At 38.1% G+C, this 21880-nt stretch overlaps 1 protein-coding gene across 1 annotated transcript in view; it reads right to left on the reverse strand.

Annotated features, from left to right (window-relative positions):
- Positions 1 to 21880, reverse strand: part of LOC306848841 (voltage-dependent L-type calcium channel subunit alpha-1D-like) — a 116837-nt gene that overhangs the window by 89327 nt on the left and 5630 nt on the right. Inside the window, exons 4-7 of the mRNA XM_079383591.1 lie at positions 13484 to 13623; positions 5405 to 5547; positions 5170 to 5322; positions 4785 to 4981 (exon numbers count right to left, since the gene is read on the reverse strand). Of these exons, the coding sequence (XP_079239717.1) occupies positions 4785 to 4981; positions 5170 to 5322; positions 5405 to 5547; positions 13484 to 13623 (633 nt within the window). The remainder of the gene's footprint in view (positions 1 to 4784; positions 4982 to 5169; positions 5323 to 5404; positions 5548 to 13483; positions 13624 to 21880) is intronic.

The raw sequence follows: 21880 nt of genomic DNA on the forward strand, positions 1-21880 counted from the left end.
AGATTAGCATTACGTGCTAATATTTGTGACCCTCTGTTTCGGCAGAGAAGATTAGCGTAAAGTGCTAGTAATTTGCGTTATCCGTTGCTCTGGCAAGGAAGGTTAACAATAGTTGATGTGTTAACAAGCATACCCTCTGTTGAACAGAGAAGTTTTAGTGTTTTGATTGTGTGGTAACAAAGAAACTCACAATATGTTTAGAAAGAATGCTAGACTTATCCCCACAACTGAAAAAGGTGGTCTAGCGACTCCTTTGTGGTCAGATAGCGAATTCAAATCACTGTTAGGAGTACAAATGAACCTAATAGTCACTGAGAAAGTTAGACAAGAACTAACGCAGAAATATGAGATTCATCCAGACAAGACTTGGTCGGTAGATGAGTGTAAAAAGGTACTAGGAGCATGTATTCGCAAGAACAACGTGAAAGGCATTATATGCTGCCACAGAGAATTTGGTTTAGCGCTAGCTACACAACAGTCTCAGCGTAACTCAGAGCTAGAGGAACAGAACAAAGAGCTCCGTGCTAGAGTATCCTCTTTGACTAAGAAATTGAACCGAAACAAAGCTTCAGCAAAAACTGACGTGGAAGAAGTTAGTCAGCCTGATAACAATTATCCTGACTTAAAAGCTTTCTTTGAAACAGATGTAACCATCCAATCAGTAACTGATGTGCCTGTAGATTCAGTGAAGGTATGTGGCGCTAGGAGAAGATCTCAGGGAATTGAGGGAACTGAAAGTGTTCCTCCCAACTCTTCTGTTGTCCAAATACAAACTGTTGCCAAAGTGCTAGGACCTAAAGATATAGAGAGACTATCCCAGAGTTTACCCTCAGCACGCACAAATTTTTCTGAATTTAGAAGAGCATTGATCAGCAAAATGCGTCTCTATGACATGTCATTGGCAGAAGTCACACAGCTACTGTCAGAAATTCTAACTGAATCTGAATTCAACAGTTTTGAGTCTGCTGTTACTTCTGAACTACAACATGCAAGTAAAGGCGATTTGAGAGGAGGTGTTTTGAAAATTCTAAAGAATATCATGGGACCCAAAATAGACTGGTCCAGAATCACTAACTGTGTACAAACGAAAGAAGAAACTGTAAGTGAATACACTGAAAGGTTTTGTCAGTCAGCTGCAGCATACAGTGGAATAGCTGACACTCCAGAGAAGGTACTGGATCATAAAGGACCACTAGTTCGAACATGGTTTGATGGCCTTTTATCAGAGCACAGATCTGCTTTGCCATTCTTAGATCTCACATGGTCCACTGGAAGCCTGCAAAACAACTTGGACAGGTTAGCTACTTGGGAAAGAGACTTTGATGTTAAAGCCAGAGTAAAGATTGCAGCAGCATCCTATAAGGTCAATACAGAGAACCACCAGAAACGTAAATGTCCTAAGAAGGAGGGCAGTTGTCATTACTGTGGCAGACCTGGACACTGGATGAAAGAGTGTAGGAAAAGTAAAAAGACATTAGGAGAAATTAACAGCTTTACTCAGCTCCTACTCAGTCTACTTACTTATCTGAAGCAGCCCCTCCCCACTTCACCGAACTGTTGGAGCAGCTTGCTCAGGTGTTAACAGTTAGGGCTGTGAGTGCTTAACTTCACTAGTAATGGACAACAAAGATGAAAGATCCTTTGTAATTTAAATAACAGGAAGGTGACTGTCACTTCCTTCCATTGAGAGAACGCTAGCTAAGTATACTCACAGCCTTCAAAGCTATACTACAGCACACTCCAGTCACTCACCTATCCTCTCTGGGTTATGATGTTTGTTATGACTGATGTTCCATTAGAGGATGGAGATGTCGCACAGTAAAGTTCGTACACCAACTACAGGGACAGACTAGGACACGCAGACCAGTGAGAGCCCAGGGAAGAACCGAATGCAACAGGCTTCGGGGGCCAACCCTGCGGTGAAGACTCCCTCATAGGCCTTCCCCATCCACTAGTCCATCCTTACCTCACTGTTCCTTAGGTGTCGCAGGAATTAAGAAATAGGGAAAGAAGGAACAACAATAGCAGACTCAGATCGAACAAAGGACACAACCCTAGTGTTTGCAATCTTTTAGAACAAATACTGCTCTGTCGTCTTTTGTTTTCTTTCTTACTCTGTGCAGATACCACTTGATGGCTGTCCTGAGACCCATACGTACCGACCTCCTCACCTGCGTATGAAGCCACAACCTCTAAAAGACAAATAGACCCACTGCCGAGCCAACTGTCACGGAAGACAGAACAAACAAAAAAAATACACAACGCAGAGACTCACATACGGGAACTTCAGTCATCCATCAACATGATCAAGATTGTCGTACTACTAACAAGATCCAACAAGACATTTTTGATCTTTCAGAAAAAAATACACAAGATGACTGAAGATAATTCTTCATGGTTCGGAAACTTAGGTAAACCCTGGCTGTGGATCAGGGAAATAGCAATTCTTCTGTTGTTTCTCCTACTGGCGTACTATCTATGCGTCCACAGTATCAAGTGTTTCATTCAACAAATGACTCACGCCTCTCACGAGAAAATGACAGTTCCAACCAGAAAAGACTATTACCCGTAAGAACTTCACGGACCCTAATTGCATGTTTGTTTCGGTGTCAGCATGCAATTACAGAAAATCAACACAGAGCATGTGCTATGTGCCTGTAACGATCACAAGTTACACGAATGAACTTTTACACAGAGCATGTGCTATGTGCCTGTAACGATCACAAGTTACACGAATGAACTTTTAAGTGTCTAAATTTGTATTTTGTGAGAGTTATTAGAACTCTCAAAGGGGGAACTGTGGGATTACAAATTTATTAAATGTTTAATTTAGGTTCCAATACAATAGTATATAAACTGAGAAAGTTTAGTAGACTGAATTTTAGCATTTGAAGTATAAATGATAATTACTGAGTTTCCAGCAAGAGATTCCTGCCAGACCTGTTTTCTCCATTGTAAATTAAATGAGTCATATTACGGAGACTCTCACCTTTTGTCCTTAATGGCTTTTGGAGCCTGAGCCCCAGCCCCAGTCGTTGAATAGTTAGGCTGATTGGATTAGCATTTATACAGTTGAATAGTTATGCTGATTGAATTAGGACTGGTAACACTCTAGAGTCTGGGGCGGGTTCCTAAACCTGTATACTTCATTTCCGAGTGTATCCACCTCTATGTAAATCCCTCCCCCTTGAAATGTATATAAACTACAATGTATACTGTTTGAGTCAGACTTGGATGACTACAGCGACTACTGCGAGTTCTCAATAAAGAGTAACTTATCCCAAAGTCTCCTGGTCTCTGCTTTGACGAAGGAAAAAGTTTCCAACAGGCCTCAGCAGGACCTAGCCCTCTCCTTTTTCTTTCTGCATAGAGATCGAGATGGCTTCTGTGGCTCAGGGTGTGACGCCACTCCCCAGGCTCTGATTTTGGCCAAGGCTAAGCTGGAGACAGCGAGAGCTTTGCAGGCTGCTGGGAAGATGAAGCCTTCTGGCGACCTGAACCAGCCGCTGAGCTGAAACGCTTAGGGGAGACAGGGGAGTCGAGGAAGGTGACTTTGTCTGTGTCCTTGATCTCCTTCAAATCTAGCCAAAGGTGGCGATTGCCTGTGCAATTGTGGTAGCCATATCACCCTGTAACCCAAGACTGGTCGCCCACTGAAGCTAAGCAGGGTTGAGCCTGGAGACCTCCTGGGAAAACTAGGTTGCTGTTGGAAGAGGTGCTAGGGAGGCCAGCAGGGGGTGCTCACCCTGTGCTCTGTGTGGGTCCTAGTGCCCCAGTATAATGATGGGGACACTATATTGTCAACAAGTACCATCCTTCAGATGAGAACCGAGGTCCTGACTCTCTGTGGTCATTAAAAATCCTGGCCAAATTTGCCCACTGGCCTCTGACCATCATGGCCTCCTAACAATCCCCATATCTGCTGATTGTCTTCATCACTCTGTCTCCTCTCCACCAGTAAGCTGGTGTGTGTTCTGGCACACTATGGCTGCCATTGCATCATCCAGGTGGATGCTGCACACTGGTGGTGGATGAGGAGATATCCCTCACAATGTAAAGCGCTTTGAGTGCCTAGAAAAGCGCTATATAAATGTAATGAATTATTATTATTATTAATAGATGTGCAGCGACTGCCTCCTCCAGAGGGGGAGCTTGCCATTTCCCTTTTCTTCAGCACTGTCAAAGGAGGTGATGGCGGCAAAATTAGAATATTGGAAGTTCATCGTGAAGTTCTGGGAAAAAACTGTGCCAGTTCCTGACGCTCTGTTCGATAGGGAACACCTAAATTGTTACTACATTAAAGTTTTGGTAATTAAATAAAATATAATATATATTTTTTATATAATATTTTCAGATCAATACATTTCATCTACTACTCTTCCTTATTGTAGGATTAAGTACATAAAAATGCAGAATAAATAAACATGGTATATTGATCGGTGCTTTTAATACTTAAGTGCATTAAAAATCAAGTACTTTTGTACTTTTAAAAAAGTAAAATGGAAAAGGATTACTTTCACTTGAGTAATACTTTATTATTGTATCTGTACTTCATCCAGCACTGATAAGAAGAGGCTGACATGCTTTCCTGTGTTTTCAATTTTGCCCGTCTTCTCACTTTGTCCCTTCAGTCTTAGAGGGTCAATCTCATTAGCTTCTATTGAGCTCTCTGTGTGTCATGGAAAACTGCTTAGAGTGGAAGTGGACGCTCCCAGCAGGAAAGAGGAAAGAGAATGCCAGCGACAGTGAACTTTTAAGTGACAGGAAGACATTGCGAGTCTCACCCAGTAGAGCACGTCAGTCCAGCCCTCCATGGTGATACACTGGAACACAGTCAGCATGGCAAACAGGAAGTTGTCAAAGTTTGTAATGCCATTGTTGGGCCCATGCCAACCATCCCTACACATAGCGCCATTGAGAGGGCAGTGACGCCCATGACCAGAGAGAGAACAGGGAGCTGGGTCCTCCTCTGCTAATGTACCTGTGTGGAGAATGAGAAATATGTGGCTCATTCTCAGGAAATGGTCCCATTTATGTACTGTGTGTAAGAGCACCCTGGTTAGAATATCTTTAAGACCCATTATTTGATACATTTTGATGTGTATGTGTGTGTGTGTAATGCAAAATACATTTTTGTTTATAAATTAGTGAATGTGAGAACACACTGACGCGTGCCGTTCAGATAGCAGGTTGCATGCATCTTCCCGATGAACAGCTCCAGCCCGATGATGGCATAGATGATGATGACGAAGAGTACAAGCAGAGCAATGTGCAGCAGAGGAACCATGGCTTTAATGATGGAGTTCAGCACTACCTGTAAGCCTACACACACACACACACAAATATTATCAACATGTTATCAGGCTGTTCTGGCTTTGAATGCTGGGTAAAGATGGTGACGCACTTGGCACTCCTGAGACCAGGCGGAGGGGCCGCAGAACTCGAAACGCTCGTAAAGCCTTGACATCGAACCCACCCGGCTTGCCACCTGACTGCCCGCTGACATCTCGATCTTTGGTTACCAGCTCCAGCACGACACTGAAGAGACTAAACACACACACACACAAATACAAAAACATCAGTATTAACGATAGTAACAGAATGTGAGTTCAGGCTATTATTATCAGATTTTTATGTTATATAGAACATTATAAGTTAAATGTAACAGCAGAAAATGAGAAAATAGTGAAATTACAAGGGGGAGTGTGTGTAATGGAGAGACCAAGGTCATGAATGATTAAATCAATTAACATCCACCATATTCTGCCATATTCATATCTCTTTCCTTTCTGCAAACATAGAGATATTTTGCTTTTGGATGATCATTCAAAATTTCCAAGGGTTGTTGTTCATGCAGTCTACAGCAGAGACTGATGAAACACTTGTGTTTTTTTTATTTTGTTAATTACTGGCTGGTTTTGGGAAAGAAGCTCATTCACTAGCCTCTCTGGATATCTAGAATCTGAATTTCATTTATCATCACGACACCTTTTTACCATAACATTTTTAACATGAACAGAACAAAATGGCAGATAACAACAAACAGAAGACCAGTTCGCTGTCATTAAAACACCATTTAACACATGCTATTTGATGGTAAACACACAAAGTGACACAATACACCAGACAAGTAAGAATCTGAATACACAACTGATAAACATAAACTGAAAAACACATTAATAACAGTTCATTAATAAAACAATATTATGTACATATTTTTACAAACAATATTTCTCACATTTTTGCCCAAGAGCATAGTTCTTTGGAACTATGTTTTTTTGGAAACGTAACTATGTTTGGGTTTTGTGTAATGATGAAACCTGTGACCATAGTTGGTTAAAGGCTGAAATACAAAACCTTTGGCCAGATTTTTGCCCTGATTTTCAGTCTGGACAAGTTGAGGCTAGCTGTCAAAAATGAGAGCCAGTCAAATGTAAATTAATGTCCCAGTCACATTTTCTTGGTTAAATAAACATTACTATATATATATATATATATATATATATATATATATATATATACATATATACAGTTGAAGTCAAAACTTTACATACACCTTTCAGAATCTGCAAATGTTAATTATTTTACCAAAATAAGAGGGATCATACAACATGCATGTTATTGTTTATTTAGTACTGACCTGAATAAGATATTTCACATAAAAGATGTTTACATATAGTCCACAAGAGAAAATAATAGTTGAATTAATAAAAATGACCCCGTTCAAAAGTTTACATACCCTTGATGACACCATAAATGACTGGCATGCTTCTTTACATTATAATTTGTCTTTCCTGGTGTCGGCCTATATGGCAAATAGTAAATCATTTTTAAATCATTTTTACGAGGGACAGTTTAATATCACTATAGCTGAATTCCTATATTATGAATCCATATGACACAATGCTTTGGTATTGTCTAGAAGACTTGAAGAGTGCAAAACGTGGACTGTTTTTATGGTGCCTTTCTATTGGTCATATACAGTAGGCCAATTTGTCCTTTTGCAGGAGCTTGACATCTACCATTTTAAGGAATAGAGCTCCAATTGTGGAACAGAGTATACTAATTATTTTGATGATGAAGAATACAGTACTGTGAAATATATAATGTTACAATTTAAAAATAGCCGTCTTCTATGTGAATATATATAGTAAACTGTAATTTATTTCTGCGATCAAAGCTGAATGTTCAGCATCATTACTCCAGTCTTCAGTGTCACATGATCTTCAGAAATCATTCTAATATACTGATTTACTGCTCAACAAACATTTCTGATTATTTTGAATGTTGAAAACTGTCGTGCTGCTTCATATTTTTGTGGAAAATGTGATACCATTCAGTCTTGGGTAAGATTAAAAAATATAAATTTATATTTTTCTTCAACAAGGTTGCATTAAATTGATTTAAGTGACAGTAAAGATATTTACACTTATTACGAAGTACTTATATTTCAAATAAAGTAGGTTCTTTAACTGAGAACCATTATACCAATAATAAAAACCGTTATTAATAATTGATCACAAATAATAACTGATAATAATTAAGTAGCATGAAAATGATTTCTGAAGGGACACTGAAGACTGGACTAATGATGTTGAAAAGTCAGCTTTGATTACAGAAGTGAACTACATTTTAAAATATCCTAAATAGAAAACCATTTTAAGTGTAATATTTAATAATTTTATCGTTTTTATTATAAATTCAATCTTCTTTCAAATAAATAAATAAAAACCTTAATTATTTAAAACTTTTAACCACCAATGTGTATATAAAATAATTCATGTGAATTAATAACCAAATTATATTTTTTATAAGGCTTATAATATAAATCACTTTCCTATGCACTGCACTCGAGAGCAAAAGTCTTCAGATTTACAATGTTCGAATCTAGAGTAAGATTGAGAAAGATTTTTATAGATTTTTAAAAATGTTTTTAGACAAGTGAAATTATGGAAGAAAGCCTATATAGAGACATTAACTCTTATCTCATGCATAGATCTCATGTCTGCTGAAAACTGCTATGTTATGTAGACTACATTGTGACGAATAATGTAACGACATTAAAATCTGAGAAATTTGAAAAGGCCAGTAGCATTCCTGAAAATTAATATCTGTCGCTTAAAATTTTTATTTTATTTTAATTTTTTATCGTAAACGGTTGGCAAATATTGCTGAATTGTCTCGTCAAGTTTAGCTGCTTACATCTTACCTCAGCTTGCATTCAAGTCACGCGTAGCTCAGCGTCTGTGAACAGTACAGCCTTCTACACTTTGATTGGCTATTTCAAACATTTTGACATTGACGAGCGCTTTTGAGCCGCTGCACTGAGCCGGAGCACGCTATATTAATAAAAATGTTTTAATCAAGTGGGCTGCGCAGGCCATTCGTCTGGCCCGATGGACGTACATTTTTTATTTATATTTACGCAAAGGGCCGGCCCACACTGTACAGCGGCCCACTGGGAAAACTCCTGGTGCTCCAGATGGCCAGTCCGCCACTGGTTTGAATCTTCTGTAATAGCTGCATATGAGTCCCTCAGTTGTCCTCAGTGGGGAAAGATGGATCTCAAAATCAAACAGTCATTGTTGGAAAGGGTTCAAATACACAAAAATGCTGGAAAACCAAAGAATTTGTGGGACCTGATGGATTTTTCTGAAGAACAGCAGGCAGTTTAACTGTTCAGGACAAACAAGGGACTCATGAACAACTATCACTAAACAAAAAAAACACAGTTTTGGATCGCTCAGGTAACAACACAGTATTAAGAATCAAGGGTATGTAAACTTTTGAACGGGGTCATTTTTATTAATTCAACTATTATTTTCTCTTGTGGACTATATGTAAACATCTTTTATGTGAAATATCTTATTCAGGTCAGTACTAGATAAACAATAACATGCATGTTGTATGATCCCTCTTATTTTGGTAAAATAAGTAACATTTTGGAGATTCTGAAAGGTGTATGTAAAGTTTTGACTTCAATTGTATATATTTTAGATTTTTACATTATCAACATAATCAATATTCTATTTATATAAAGCGAAATATGAATCACATCAAGTTAGTGTTTTTAAGCATTTTACATTTATTCCAAATTAATAATTCATATAATAATAAATCTAAGTTACATCTACTTTTTTATATTAGTCTTCCCATTAATGCCATTATATTGTTCATTCAGACTGATTCGCGAAAGCACACAAACACAAGAGGTGGAATTTATCAAATGAACCAATCACAGCTGAACATAACCAGTCATATCCAATCATATCGCAATGGAGGCATTGTCTTCCCCCATTTATTCTCAATTACCCCCCCAGCACTTTAGAGCATCAAATCTTACCCTGGAGGAATGGCCGGCGCCAAGGGGGGGCACTCGCGGGCCGTGCCCCCCCCAAACGAGTTACTGTGCCCCCCCACTTTCCATCCTCTCCCCTCCTCGCTGAACGCGATCGATTTTGAAAGCGAAAGTACCGATAAAACAGCGCACATAAGAAAGCGATTGCACGCTTTAGCGAGCGTCAGCAACTGCACGCGATCACAGATTGCCGTCCCCCCCCCCCACCCACACACACACACACAACGTGATTTGTGCCCCCCCTAGAAATTTAAATGCCCCCCCGATGGAGGTGCCCTGGCGCCAGGTCTGCCTGGAGGGCCAAGCCACAGTTTAGCTCCAACCCTGATCAAACTTACCTGTCTGTGATTTTCTAATGATCCTGAAGACATTGATTAGCATGCTCAGGTGTGTTTGATTAGGGTTCCAGCTAAACTCTGCAGGAAAGTGGATCTCGTGGGCCAGATTTGAGGATCCCTGTTTTAGCGGGTCTGTTAAAACTCAATGGGCTGAGGGGAGACGAGAGCGATGCAGACTTGTGTAACTTTACCTGCTGGTGTCACTGTTGGACAATTTCTTTAGAAAAACAAGGGATTTATACACTTTTTAATGTTATATTTTCTAATATTGGTGTTGTTTTATTGTTGAACTAAGAATTTATTTTCTCATCCAATATTTTAAGGAGACACTTCCTCCCTTGCCTCCTCGAAGGAAACGCCCATGCTTCAGACTATGAGTCCATCCAGTCAGAGAATACTTTGAGATGATTTTAGAGCACATTGTTTTCATTTGTCATGCATACATATGTGTATACATCATACGTTTCTGTATGAGTTTGTTGTGATCAAAAAGATTTTATGTCTGGTAGTGTGTGATCATCAGCTGGTAAGTGTGAGTTCTGGTGAGTTCACTTTTACATATCCAAACATAGACCACATTATTTTATTTTTACTTTTGATGCTTAAGTAAATTTATAATCAATATCAAAATTTACATTAGGTACTTGAGACTATTTCCATTTACTGTAGGTATCTACTTTTACTCAAGCATGATGACTGGACACCGTTAAATATTATGCCGTAGAAAAAGTCTCATGATAAAGTGACTTATCAGAATATATTTCCATATTCTATGATTTCTACACCCTTCATCAAGCAAACAAACTCATATCCTCATTCTGCATATGACCAAATATTTTCAGAAGAGACATGACCACGTCATGTGGAGAACTAATTGAAAAGTTTGGAGTTTTCATGAAAGGACAAAAAATGAGGAGAAAATATTTAAACTTCATTTGCAAAAGATTTATGGGTTTGGAACAACATGACGTTGAGTAAATGAAGACAGAAATTTCATTTTTTGTATGAAATATGCATTTAATAATACAGGTGGTAAAACTGAACCTGCTGATGAATCAGAGTTTGTCATAAGTGGCCAGTCCATAAAACATGGCCCATACTCACATATAGACTCATCTGTATAACATATATTATAAATAATTATATAAATTATATATGGTGCTCAGGGTTCTACATACAAAACCCATCAGGGTAACACACAACACTAAATTAATGCAAAAAAATATTAATGAAATAAAAGAAATATAAACTTTAAAACTGATAACTAAAATAATAAATACTTTTAAAAAAAGTAATTTAAATAAAATGTAAATCATATGTGATGCATCCCACAAGAACTTTTAGGAATGTGTTTTTACTGTATTTCACTATAAATTATAATTTGTCATATATATATCCCGATTTAAAAAAAAAGTGCGCTCTTCTTAGTAATTCATATTAGGGCCGGGACTCGATTAAAAAAAATAATCTAATTAATTAGAGCATGTAAATATTTGACCTGAGAACAGTGAGAAGTAAGTTTTTTCATATGGATTTTTAAATTTCCCTTCCACAGGGCCAACCAAAGCGGTCTCATCAGCTTCTTTGTCCATGTTCACTGTGGTTTGTTTTTGTCTGAACGCTAGTTGGTGCTCCAGTATAATCGGTCCGCCGAAACTCATCCAGTGAGAAACGTTCCGCGGTGCAAAAATAAGTGCGATTAAAATGCGTTAAAGAATTTTTGTGTAATTAATTAATCTAAATTAAGGCATTAAAGTCCCGGCCCTAATTCATACATATAATGCTGGGTACATACCACAAGATAATCGGGCTGATTTTGGGCCGATTTCTCTCCTTCCGACAATCCTAGGTAATGTCAAGATTATCTTGGTGGATCTAAAGATTATTTTATCAGATTTTCCTGTGGTGTGAGGTGCGTTAAGAGTGACTGAATGTGCTTGGAAGAACCCCGAGTACAAACACGCATATGATGTTGAGATTATCAAGTGAAACGAAACAATATCACAGCCATATCACCCTGCAGCCCAAGACCGGTTGCCCACTGAAGCTAAGCAGGGTTGAGCTGGTCAGTACCTGGATGGGAGACCTCTGGTGAAAAACTAGGTTGTTGTTGGAAGAGGTGTTAGTGGGGCCAGCAGGGGGTCCTCACCCTGTGGTCTGTGTGGGTCCTAACGCCCCAGTATAGTGACGGGGACACTATACTGTCAAAAAGAGCACCGTCTTTCGGATGAGACGTTAAACCGAGGTCCTGACTCTCTGTGGTCATTAAAAATCCCATGGCACTTCTCGTAAAGAGTAGGGGTGTAACCCCGGTGTCCTGGCCAAATTCCCTCTACTGGCCCTTGTCTATCATGGCCTCCTAATAATCCCCATCCACTTGATTGGCTCAATGGCACACTATAGGAGCAAAATGGTTAAATCTTGGAATTTTTTGTCCTCATGTTTGTTCTCTCTCACATTTTGAAGATCTTATAAGATTTTTTAAATCTTTTAGTGTGTACCCAGCATTACTTCCAAAAAGTATCAGTTTTACCGAATTATATATATATATATATATATATATATACACACACAGTATATATATACTGTATTTATACATTTTGAACATTTTTACATAGATTTTTTCATTGCTATGTTTGCTGTCACTATAAATGGTCAAGATGATGCCACTGCATCACTTTAGACTGCCGTACTTTAGCACAAAACCCTGTGATTGTATTAATGAGCACAGGAAGTGTCACATCACAAAACAGTAATCAAATTGCGAAGACAGATCAAATTTTTGCACAATCACAATGTTGAAGAAGTTCAGAATCAAGGGCTGAACCATCAGAAGACAAAAACTGACAAAGCATATTCTATGATGTGAAACTCTACAAAGCTGGTATTAAGATACAGACAAATGTCTCAGCAATTCCCAGTAGACTTCTGTTTGAAAACCATTCTTTTTTAGCTGTCTTGAGGGGTCTGTTTATTTGACAAGTATTTTGGATTACATTCATTTATTGTGTATCTGCAAGTTAAGTCTTTTGGATTAAGGACAAGATTTGGATCTTAAGTAACATCACAAATGCTCACTGATTAAAGGACGTTATAAGCTTTTGAAAAAAGTGCTTAGTTATATTAAATGTGCACTTGTAGTGTACTTCGAATCTTAGAGAATATTATTTAAAACTGTACTAGCAGATATCATAATATCAATTAAATAAAAGGCCACTTAAGTGTACTGTACTTCAAGACAGTATACTTGTTTCTTAGCACACATTTAAGTACTTTGTATTAATTTCAGTTTTACTTTAAAGTATAGTTAATTCATTATGATTGAATCATTTGACATGCTTTAAAGAAGTACACTTATTTTGCTGTGTTGACTAACATAAAGCATATGTGAAGTGTTTGATTAAAATTGCAACTATATTGTGTTATCTGATGTTATTTAAAGGTAATACATTGCAACATTATTTCGAATATATTTAAATACACAAAATGCAAGTTTCAATTTTACGTTTACCATAAAAGCTTGTCAGTACATTTAGCAGTACACTTTAATCATACTTCAAAGACAAGAGGAGTAATAATGAAATGACATATAAAGACGTGCTGAAGTCCTGCTTAAGTGGGTTAAAAAAGCAGTTCAGCTAATTGCATTGAATACATTTTCATTTAATTGCAAATAACATACAATTAAGTGTTCGAAAATATTACAGGACAAAGGAATATATGCGTGGAATATATATATATAAAGGAATATATGCGTGCGTGCAGTTGTGTGTGACTGTTCACTTACCCTACAATGACGATGACAAAATCCAACATATTCCAGCCGTTTCTCACATAGGAGTTCTGGTGCATCACAAGTCCATAAGCTATGATCTTGAGGAAGGTTTCAATCGTGAAAATGATCAGGAAGGCATATTCTACCGTTTCCTGAGAAACACAATGATAGAAAAGCAATTGTAGTTCTATCTCATGCTCTTGTTCTTCAAATGAAAACAGATGAATGTGATTGGTAAATCAATTTGATGTAGAGAATGAGAAAAATCAATATGCATAAAACATTGCTGTTACAGATTTAATTGAAACTTTTCACATATATGTTGCATATAGATACATAGAGCACATCACATATGGTAAACATCAAAGCTTGTGGGTGTGCATCACATGCTAGAACAAGCCCCATTGGTTCTCATGCATTACACTCACATCATAAGTGATGTGTGTGTCGATCACTGTTTAGATGTTAATCAAAGCCTAAATTACATGTGTTCATCATATAAAGTGATCAAATGTATTCACAAGACTGGAACTAAACCGCTCTGATGGAGACTGAACTGAAGGTAAATGTGCATCATGAACCCAAAGATGATGAAAGAGACAAAGTAGTGCATATTTGTAGGTTCTGGAACAGAAACTAAAGGATATCAAGCTCTTGAACTTCAACATGTAAAAGTGCTCTACCATCGAGATGCAGATGAGGAAAGTGTTATGAAACATGTCGAGAAGCATTAGCCAGTCTAGACCAGGTCAGATGGTGGAAGGCTATAGAAAAAAATTTTTTTTTGAGTTGCGGTATACAAACATTGTTTGGGAGCTGGTGAAGCTGCCAAAGCATCAGAAAGCACAGCTGAACAAAGCCTGCGGAGTCGCACAGGGGTTTTCTCAGATTTAATTGTGATGAGATATGGTCAAATTTGAAACAATAAGGATTAAAGCTGCATCAGATGGATAGAAAACTAACCTTTCAATAGAGAAATGAATACAAGATGTTCATCAAACAACAGTATTTTGTTGGCAAATCTCAGTTTATTCAATTTGACTTTTTTTCTATAAATCATGACCTCAAAATTGATAATGAACAGAAATGATAAATTCCAGGCCCATGTATTTTAACCTTTAACCTCACCATGACATGTCATTTCAACCATAATGAGAATTAAAAAAACAAAACCAAAGGGTGAATCCAGTACTGTTGAATAATAAATTAGAAATTAAAGCACCACACACAAAATTCTGCACAAAAAAATTTTATATTGACTTATTTTCAGATTTTTGTTTATGGCTTTCTTCACCTTTAATAAACATTTCAAAAATGTTCAAATGTATATTTTTTTGGTCCAAATTAGAAATAATTTATCTTCCGCACTTTAAAAATGAGAATAGGACCGTGTCTCTGGAACCATTCAGAAATGTTATAAATGACACTGCAGAGCACAAAATCTGTCAAATGCTATATTGTAGAAATATAAGAGTTACAATAAATGTTCCTGGTCTGATGTAGATGCTCGTGGTCTTCAGTGTAATGATTGTGTCTCAGCCTGCAGGTGACCGGATGACAATGGCTAAGCCACAGCACTAAGAATAGCTACAATAGACTTGGAAGGCCAGATTAATCCCATTTGAACAATAAAATCTCACCGCTGAATATGGCAGGCTGGCCATGTCTATTCACAAAACAAATCAGTTCAGTCATTGATTTTCACATGAATATACTGCAATACAAACCACTATTCCAAACATGAATTTTGGCATTGCATTAATCCATTTTATATCATGCGCCCTCCTTTGTCTTAAAGCACTTAAGCTCATCAAATACTTCAGGTACTTTCACGTGTGGTGGACTTACATAAGGACAGAGTTTGAGGGCAAAGACAAGCTGGCTGATGGCCACAGTGACGCAGTATCCAGTTTAGCAACACGTTGCCCTGTGGACGGTGTAAAGTGAACAAGGTAGATGTGCTCCTTTAGTCAACAGAAGTGATGATGCAGCAGTTTATGAATGGTCATTTGCTGTGTGCAGTTGGTCATGTTGAGTGAACTGCGACTGCTCTTTGATTTTAAAGCACAAAACACACCTGGACCACAGTAAACTGATCCCAGTGCTTGGTTTGGGAATTCTGAAGCTTGGGTCTTTACGAGTGAGCCACTGAATCAGTCAATCAACTATTGTGATCTTGTGATCTGAGTTCACACACCAGTAAAGCTGAACCCACTATGAATGCCGTTTCATAAATTTGGGAATTAGATTTGCTTCAAAAAAAACTTTATAATTTTTAAAACCTTTTGTGTTTACTTAGATTGCCTGGGTTTTTATGTTAGATTTTTTGTTTTGATTTCTGAAACAAAAGACAAAAACAAAATAAATCACAATGGGTGCTGTCACAATCCCAGTCTTTTGTTCCCCTGTCTAGTGTTTAGGACTCTTGTAGTCTTGTTTTTGGCATTTTTGTTCCCTGTTCACTTCCTTTGTTCAGTTCCTATCCCTGTTTACCTTGCCTTGTTTGTTCCCTTGATTAACCCTGTTTGTCTTCATGACAATTAATCCCTGTTACTTCCTATGACAACTCACTGAGCCCCTGTGTATTTAGACCCCTGTGTTAGCCCTGGTCCTTTGTCTAGTCTTGTCCATCCTCTGGCTGTTACGTGTTTGCTTTCCTTCAGTTTATGGTTTCTGTTGTCCTTGTTCCTGTTAATTCCTTCAATAAAGCTCATCTTCATTTGGATCTTCTTGCCTTTATCCTTGAACTCCACCAAGCGTAACAGGTGCAAACACTTCTTCATAGCATTGTAATATATTTCCAGTTTACTAAAGTTTACTTAAATCATCTTTGAGATCATTTTTAGTGACACTGATTCACAATTATAAGTGGTTTGATTGGTTATAACACAATCACAGTAAAGACAGATGACATTTATGTATAGAATTATGATATCAGACCATATCACTAATGAGCCCATTTTTACCTCTACATAAACTCTCTCACTTATTAATAACAAGTCACAGAGGAAGCCAGCACTGTGAAGTGACTGAGCTTTTAAGCGCTTGTTAAAGGGTGCCATGAATGATTAAGAAAAAAGGTCATTGTGTTCATATTGTATTGCAAAACACTTCTGCTGCTATTGACGTTGGATATAGGTAAGGTTAAGAACAGGTTTGGTGGTATGGGTAGGTTTAAGGGTGCTTTATGTTGTAAGAGATAGGTCAACAGAGTAATTATACAGTAAATGTTATTACAGAAATTAATTATAGATGTAATTACATGCATGTATTTTTTTAAATGTAAGTACAATGTAAAACATCTATGTACACAATAAGTGCATTGTATCAAATGATTAGTTTAAATATACATAAAAGTACATAATAGTTAAGGCCACCTAATATAAAGTGGGAGCAGAAAAATTAGCCCTCTCATAGGTCAAGGCTATGCAGTCTCATAAATCACCACATTGATGTAACAATACTGACTTCAAATATGAAGGCAGAATTCAGTCAAAAAAAAAAAAAAAAATCCATTATGCACTATACTAAAATCATAATCTCATCTCATAACACTGATTTTATGCTTGGAAACATGCACAGGAGAGCAAAAATGGCTGCCACAACTTAACTATGGAATTTCTTGATAATCTGGTTATTTTTAACCAAAAAATATCAGAACACTTGAAAAATATTCATCTAGTCACATGGCCTTGCTGACACTCGTTAGAGCTTTACTACACACTGAAGAGAGTCCGGGTGTACTTCCACTGCACTGTAATCACCCAAGAGGACATTTATTATTGTACAGAAGTAAACCAGTAGCACGGGTTTGGAATGACACGAGCGTAAGTAAATGATGACAGAATTTTCAGTTTTGGTTAAACTGTACCTTTAAACTCACAAAATAAAGTATTAAAGTACAAAAGTATTTAATTGAACAGCTGGTCGAGTGAAATAAGAGTCGTAGTGTGAGAAAGAGAGAGACAGTGGTTGGAGTGAGAGATGAGAAAGTGAGTGAAGATATAATCCTCCTACGATCCTCTTTCATCACCCTCCACCCTCCTGTTTACAGATGGGTTAGTGTCAACCAGCGCGAACACACAGAGGAAAACAACTGCAAGCGTATTTGTGTTTATTTCACATACTGTACAGCTTGTTGCGTTTGCTTCACACACAACTTTCACCCATCTGTGTATAGGAAAGATGCACTGCCTCATTATTCAGCCTCGTCATAAATTAACAGACACACGCAAGCGGTTCTTACTACAGTTCACCAACACACACCATTTCACACTTGTTTAAAGGGCTTTCCCAGAGGCATGTGTGGAATTGAGAATATAGGTTTGTAGGCTGGAAATGATCGATGAACATGCATGAGTGAGTGCAATGGAAATCCAGAGAGAAAGAAAGGTTAAACACTGGTGTCACTGACTCGGTTGAGGCTAATCTTACTGGACAAGCCCAGTGCTGCTCAAAGCCCTGTAGCTCAGCGGACTCCCGACCAAATGCTCACTCTGATTTAAAAGAAAAAAGACTATACATGTCACGATAATTAAACTGTATGAAGTCCAGAAACTGTTAGCAATCACTACTTTTTGTTTAAAATGCTGCTTTTTTTATGAACTTACCCACATTCAAAGTGTTCATAAAAAAGAATGCATGAATATAGAATAAAGCAGACATTATGTTCTTTCTTTTAACATATTACATGTTTATATATGCATACAACAAAATATTCTGGGGATCATGACATTTTTGTGAAAATGCTGACAGTTGCAGGCAGATGAAAAAAATAATAATAAAACAGAGTATTATTTTTATTGTTATTATTATTATTAGACCAATTCTTAAACAATTACACATTTGTGAAGACAGGTGGTGCGTGTTGAGTCTTCAGATGCATGTTATAAAAGACCCAAACTCACAACATTTGCAAACATTTACTGCAAACTAAGCTGCTGTGAGATGCTGAAAACACCGGATCATGCTTCAGTGGCGTGCTTCACTCTGAAACTCACAGCTTGTCAGACTAGTTTTTGCTCCATTCACAGAAATCCCAACATTTTCTTGGCTGTAAAATGTTTAAATGCTCACTTCTCATGAAGTGTCCATGTTCTTGTCAGGTGATTAGCATGTTCCAACACACTGACCCACGGTTCAAGGTTAAACTCTTCTAGTATAATTTCTTGATCTCCTTATACCCGCTCATCTCTGTCATCGCTCTGCTTGGCAAAAGGCAGAAATGGTAAAGCAACTGGCAGCAAGCAGCTGTTCCTGGTGCAACACTGAATCAGTTTGTGGTGATGTGGGGGATGTGACAGTATGCAGGTCACTGTGGCATCAAGTGCTTCACTGGTGATCAAGCAGGCTAGATGCAGAACAGGCAGTTGGGGGGACTTCTGGGGTTTCTAGACCTTGTGGTTAATAGATTCAGTACCTAGCCTTGCATGGTTGGGGATGGAGATGAGAACACCGTGTTTCAGTGTTTGCGAGTGTGGCACTATTAGTAGTCATGATCAATGCTATGACAGGCCTAATGAGACAAATAAGAGGCATAATGATAAACAGACAGTATTCTTCAGTCAACAGAAAAACATGTGCTTCATGTCAGTGCTACAAACGTGAGCTTCAGTCTCAAACTACAGCAGCCACAAGCACTGCATTTGGTACTGGTTTCAATTATGCAGTCTCCAGGCGTGAAGTAGTCTTTGTTTGTGTGGCTCTGCCCAGTATGTGAGAGAATGCAAAGCCATCTGTCCATAAAGCTCAAACTGAAACACAGTTGAGTCATGTAGAATTACAATGATCGAAACATCCAAGCAAGTCAAAACAGCAAAAATATTAAAGTTTTGGAATGGTCAAGTCAAAGCCCTGACTTAAACCAGACGGATACAGCTAATGTTTAAAGGCCTACAAATGTCATTGAGCTGAAGTGTTTCTTTGAGGGGTGGGCCAAAATCTTAGAAAGAACTACAGGAGGCATTTGGTTGCAGTTATTGCTGCTAATGGAGGTGTAAGCAGTTATTCTACTAGGTACTAGGTGTTAAAAGACTTTCTTTTATTTGTATATTAGTTGAGTTTGACATTTACATTTAGTCATTTAGCAGACACTTTTATCCAAAGTGACTTACAAATGAGGACAATGGAAGCAATCAAAACCAACAAAAGAGCAATAAAATGCAAGTGCTATAACAAGTCTCAGTTAGCCCAACGCAATTCACGTAGCAAGGTTTTTTTTTATTTTTTTATTATATAATAAATAAAAAGAAAAGCAGATAGAATAGAAAAGGAATAGAGCAAGCTAGTGTTAGAGGCCTTTTTAGCTTTTTTTTGTTTCGTTTATAATAAATAAAAAGAAAATAAATAGATAGATAGAATACAAAAAGTTTAGAAAAGCTAGTGTTAGGGTTTTTTTGTTTTTTTTAAGAAAACAAGCAGTTAGTAAATGAATAGAGTGCAAGTCTAAAAGGGACATTTTTGTTTTTGTTTTTTTTAAGAATAGAATTAGAACAGAGAGTGCTAGAGTTAGAGGGTCAAATAATGATGGAAGAGATGCGTTTTTAGCCGATTCTAGAAGATGGCTAAGGATTCAGCTGCTCGGATTGAGTTGGACAGGTCATTCCACCAGATGGGAACAGTTAATGAAAAAGTCAGTGAAAGTGATTTTGTGCCTCTTTGGGATGAACATTAAAGTGATGTTCACTTGCAGAACGCAAGCTTCTAGAGGGCACATAAGTCTGAAGTAATGAAATTAGGTAAAGGTGTGCAGAGCCAGTGGTGGTTTTGTAGGCAAAAATTAATGCCTTGAATTTGATGCGAGCAGCTATTGGTAGCCAGTGCAAATTGATGAACAGAGGTGTGACGTGCGTCCTTTTTGGCTCATTAAAAATGAATCTTGCTGCGGCGTTCTGGATTAATTGTAAAGGTTTGATAGAACTGGCTGGAAGACCTGCCAAGAGAGCATTGCAATAGTCCAGCCTGGACAGAACAAGAGCTTGAACAATGAGTTGTGTTGCATTTTCCGAAAGAAAGGGCCTGACCTTCTTGATGTTGAATAAAGCAAATCTGCAGGACCGGGCAGTTTTAGCAATGTGGTCTGAGAAAGTCAGCTGATCATCAATCATAACTCCAAGGTTTCTAGCTATTTTTGAAGGAGTTATGGTTGATGTGCTTAATTGGAAGGTGAAATTGTGATGAAACGATGGGTTTGATGGAACCACAAGCAGTTCTGTCTTGGCAAGGAAATTTCTGTTAGACAAGCTGAGATGCGAGCAGCTATCTTTGGAGCATCAGGATGGAATGAGACGTAGAATTGAGTGTCATCAGCATAGCAGTGATATGAAAAGCCATGTTTCAGAAAGACAGAACCTAATGATGCATGTAGACAGAGAAGAGAAGTGGTCCAAGAACTGAACCCTGAGGCACCCCAGTAGTTAGATGTTGCGACTTGGATTTGACCTTTTGATTTGCGCCACACCCTTTCAGCAGCCCTGAGCTTAGAACGATGTTCACGGAGAACATCAGACAACAAAGGGCTAAGCAAGCACACGACACTGACAAGGTATGCAATACAGTACGAGACCAAACGCAACTTCACCATGTCTCAACACAGTAAACAAAACAAGTATTTCCTAGGGAAAGCCGTGGCCTAATGTTTAGAGAGTCAGTCTCGTAATCAAAGGTCGCGGGTTAGAATCTCAGGTCCAGCAAGGATTGTAGGCGTATGGAGTGAATAACCAGCACTCTCTCCACCTTCAATAGTCAAGTCAAGTCAAGTCACCTTTATTTATATAGCGCTTTTAACAATGTAAATTGTGTCAGAGCAACTGCACAATATTAAAAAAGAAAAATAGTGTGTCAATAATGTAAATTGAAAACGACTGAGGTGCGCTTGAGTAAGGCACCAAAACCCCAACTGCCCACTGCTCCGGGTGTGTGTTCACGGTATGTGTGTGTTTGTTCACTTCTCACTGCTGTGTGTGTGCACTTGGATGGATTAAATGCAGAGCACAAATTCCAAGTATGGAACACCATACTTGGCCACACGTCACATCCTTTCCTTTCCTTTCCTTCCTAGCAACAGCAACTGTGCTAAACACTAATGAGAGTGCCGCTCTCTTCCGTGGAGTGACGAGCAGATGTTAAACTTCAGCCGTGGAATTGGTTAACTAGCACATTATTAGGAAAGGCGATATGTGAAGATTCATAAAAACCCCTTATACTCACTTCTTCTGTAGATGAAACTGGATCACGAATGATTCGTGTGAACATAAACGCATTTAGGCAGACCGGGATCGGCGCATTCCCTTCAAAACGAAAGTAACTTTAATCCTCTACGTCTTCAGCGCCTCAGACGTCGGGAGTAAATGACGACTGCTATATTCATTACTACATCCAACAACAATACACCTCAATCGCTCAATCTGA

The sequence above is a fragment of the Barbus barbus genome, assembly GCF_936440315.1.
Source record: "Barbus barbus genome assembly, chromosome: 29".
NCBI classification, from domain to species: domain Eukaryota; kingdom Metazoa; phylum Chordata; class Actinopteri; order Cypriniformes; family Cyprinidae; genus Barbus; species Barbus barbus.